Raw genomic sequence first — 2,814 nt, 5'->3', positions numbered from 1 at the left:
TTTAAGAAACAAATTGCTGAATGATTTATTATTTATAATATCATACATTGCGAGTGTATATTATATGCAAAAACTAGAAATAATTACAGCTACCAAATACACGTTGCTCGTTTTAATCCCAGATACGCTGTTTCGTTTTATTAATCGATTCTTCATCCAACAGTTCTGGGTCCGGAGTTGGTGCCTTTTCTTTCACGGGCTGCCAACTAAAAATGGAATTTTACCCCCATAGAATTCTATACTATAAACTTTAGACAAATTCGTAGTCCTTTTTCCTTTGAGTCTCCGTTTATTTCTTACCTTTGATACTTTCCATAGTGCGGTGCTCTGTTTTGTTTTCGTAATTCCTCGTAAGTTACACGCTGTTTTGACTCGGTTGGTTTGCTTTTCTCAAGTGTTTCCTTGTCGGTATCGCTGCTAGCATCAGGGAATTGATTACCTGAAATCACAGCAAATTAGAATGTTTTTAACATTAAAAAAAACTTTGGATTCCACTGTTACATACTATCATCCTCAAAGGTGGTATTGGACTCGTTCGATGTTGTTTGACCTCCCGTCCAAAATTCGTTTGATTCAATGAGCTTAGTCTCTTGACCGGTTCTTCTACATTCGTATTAAAATAATTTACAAAAAATAAAATTGATTAGGAGGTAACTAAGAATGTGTAATACCTTTGCATTTCCATTGCTTTGGCTCTTAATATGTCTGGCAACTCAGGTATGTATTTTGTTGCGCAAGTTTGAGAATATGCTAATCTCCCGAAATTGTATCCCATTATTCCAAAAGGAATAGTTACCAGCTTCATCATAGTGCTCACTTTGTGATAACTACACATCCCATAAATAGATATTGCACTTACCAATCCCCATGGAATACCACCCCTATAGATAGCTTCGGTACTCATACAATTTTTAAATTCTTCTTTGGATTTTGGTGACACCTCCACCTGCAATAAAATAACGACACCTAAATTTTATTTGAGATAATCTTACATTTACTTTTTGTTATATTATAATGTATATTATCGCTGCTTTCACCCAAAATTTCCAAATTTAAAATCCAAAACCTAAATAATCAAATTTAATTTTCACAACTTACCGATTCACTTCCACGTAAAATAATCTCCAAAAAATCTGACGCTTCTCTGCTCATATTGGAAATAAAATGCAAATTGCTTTTAAAATTCAAATCACATAAAATAACCTACAACATTACTATTAAATGCTGATGTAAGGAATTATCGTAAATGCGGTATAGCATGGCATGCTGCAGCCTGCAGCAGTAACACCACCGACGTCGTGTATCATGAACTAAATATGCACGTGTGTACACGTAAGACTTACATAGGTATACGCAGAGAGGATATGTATAAGTAAGTAAATGTTCGCGAAAATTTGTGGATAAAGATCCTGTAAATTATATTATATGTAAATTAATTTTCCTTCGAATCGGTCATATTATTGAAATTAAAATATTTGATTCCAATAAAGTGTACACGCAAAAATACACGCTTGTATATTTACGCGAGTTATACGTATTGGTTTCTGCACGTTTCTTGTCTTCGGAAAAATCCTAACGATTAAATATTTAGTATTTAAGATATGTATATACTAATATGGCCTCTTTTACGAGATATTTTACATTCCTCCATTTATAGACTAAATATCCTCTCGAAATATGCGACTATATTTTAAACTTTGAAAAAGTTCGATATCACAATAATGATCAGCAGAACGAGCAAGATTATCGCTTAAATTCTGTCAATCCACTTATCGAAGTAAATATTGCATATTGCAAATATTCCAATACTTTGCCTGCCTTTGCATTATATCTTCATTCATTTATAAATCTTCGTGGTAACTAATATTGATACATTTATTTGTAAATCTACAATGCAGCACTTTCTCTTACATATTGTAAATTATATGTACATATATTTTGCGAGCATTTATACGATTCATTTATTCGTAAATCTAAAATACAGCAATCCCAAAACAATTTCGAAAATCGTGGGTTAAAAAGTTTATAAAATTGAGAGTCGCAAAAAGTGGCAGACAAAACTATGAAATTCTTAAACTATAATAAGTAATGTACCCGAATATGCATAAATCTCAGGACATGTTTTGCCGTTTTTGTTTTATGTCAATTTAAAGTTTTATATGCAATTAACAAATAAAACCACCGTTGAAAATTTCTACAAAAAATAAATCTACTTTATTAAATTTTATAAAGACTACATATTCCTTGGTAAACACTTTCCATTACACAGAGTTATTATTGCACACTCATTTACAGTTAATATAATATTTTTCGATTTTTGGCACTTTAGAGAGTGCCTCCATGACCAAATATTTCTACAAAAATCTAAATTTCGTTACTAATGCGTATGTAATGGTAATGAGTCACAAAAAAATTAAATTTAACAATAAAATTAATAAATCGCAAAAAAGAAAAACAATTTTTATGCAAAGAAAAAATTGCTAAATGAATTTTTAAATGAATAATATGCAGTTCTGCCAAAGGAAATTTTCGTACATCGTCAAATAAAAATGTAGTGAGATGTCCAGACTTGTCCGCACTGTGGCGTCGTTTCGAATTGTGCAACCGCATTGGTGGCCGCAGTTTCTCCTTTCGCGAAACGCATCGTCGATCCCCATCCCCGGAAAGTACTCGAATGGGAACTCTTCCACGGCGTGACAGACGGAATGCGGGAACGGGACTGACATCATGGAGTCAACCGTAACGCGAGGGATCCGCGTTTCTGTCTTTTAAATATCGATTTGCCCAGTCCCGCTCGGCCGTTATGTGACAACG

The 2,814-nt window shown here is 33.3% G+C and overlaps 1 protein-coding gene across 1 annotated transcript; it reads right to left on the bottom strand.

Moving 5' to 3' along the window:
• On the bottom strand, positions 1–1,449 carry LOC143357475 (uncharacterized). The gene is made up of 5 exons (XM_076794002.1): positions 1,099–1,449; positions 672–946; positions 506–603; positions 301–439; positions 1–206 (listed from the first exon to the last, which is right to left on the bottom strand). Exons 1-5 carry the CDS (start codon positions 1,150–1,152, stop codon positions 113–115), a joined length of 660 nt encoding a protein of 219 aa, XP_076650117.1. The 5' UTR covers positions 1,153–1,449; the 3' UTR covers positions 1–112.
• Positions 1,450–2,814: the final 1,365 nt, after the last annotated feature.

The sequence above is a fragment of the Halictus rubicundus genome, chromosome 9 (assembly GCF_050948215.1).
Source record: "Halictus rubicundus isolate RS-2024b chromosome 9, iyHalRubi1_principal, whole genome shotgun sequence".
In the NCBI taxonomy this organism is placed as follows: Eukaryota; Metazoa; Arthropoda; class Insecta; order Hymenoptera; family Halictidae; genus Halictus; species Halictus rubicundus.
This window is presented reverse-complemented; position numbering and strand designations above follow the sequence as displayed.

What these genes read in the sequence shown, in the direction of transcription:
- LOC143357475 (XM_076794002.1), bottom strand. Translation starts at nt 1,152, where the DNA reads ATGAGCAGAGAAGCGTCAGATTTTTTGGAGATTATTTTACGTGGAAGT. An exon ending in TTTTACGTGGAAGTGAATCG is followed by an intron (nt 947 to 1,098) that starts GTAAGTTGTGAA and finishes ATTTTATTGCAG; the next exon opens with GTGGAGGTGTCACCAAAATC. An exon ending in TACCACCTTTGAGGATGATA is followed by an intron (nt 440 to 505) that starts GTATGTAACAGT and finishes CTGTGATTTCAG; the next exon opens with GTAATCAATTCCCTGATGCT.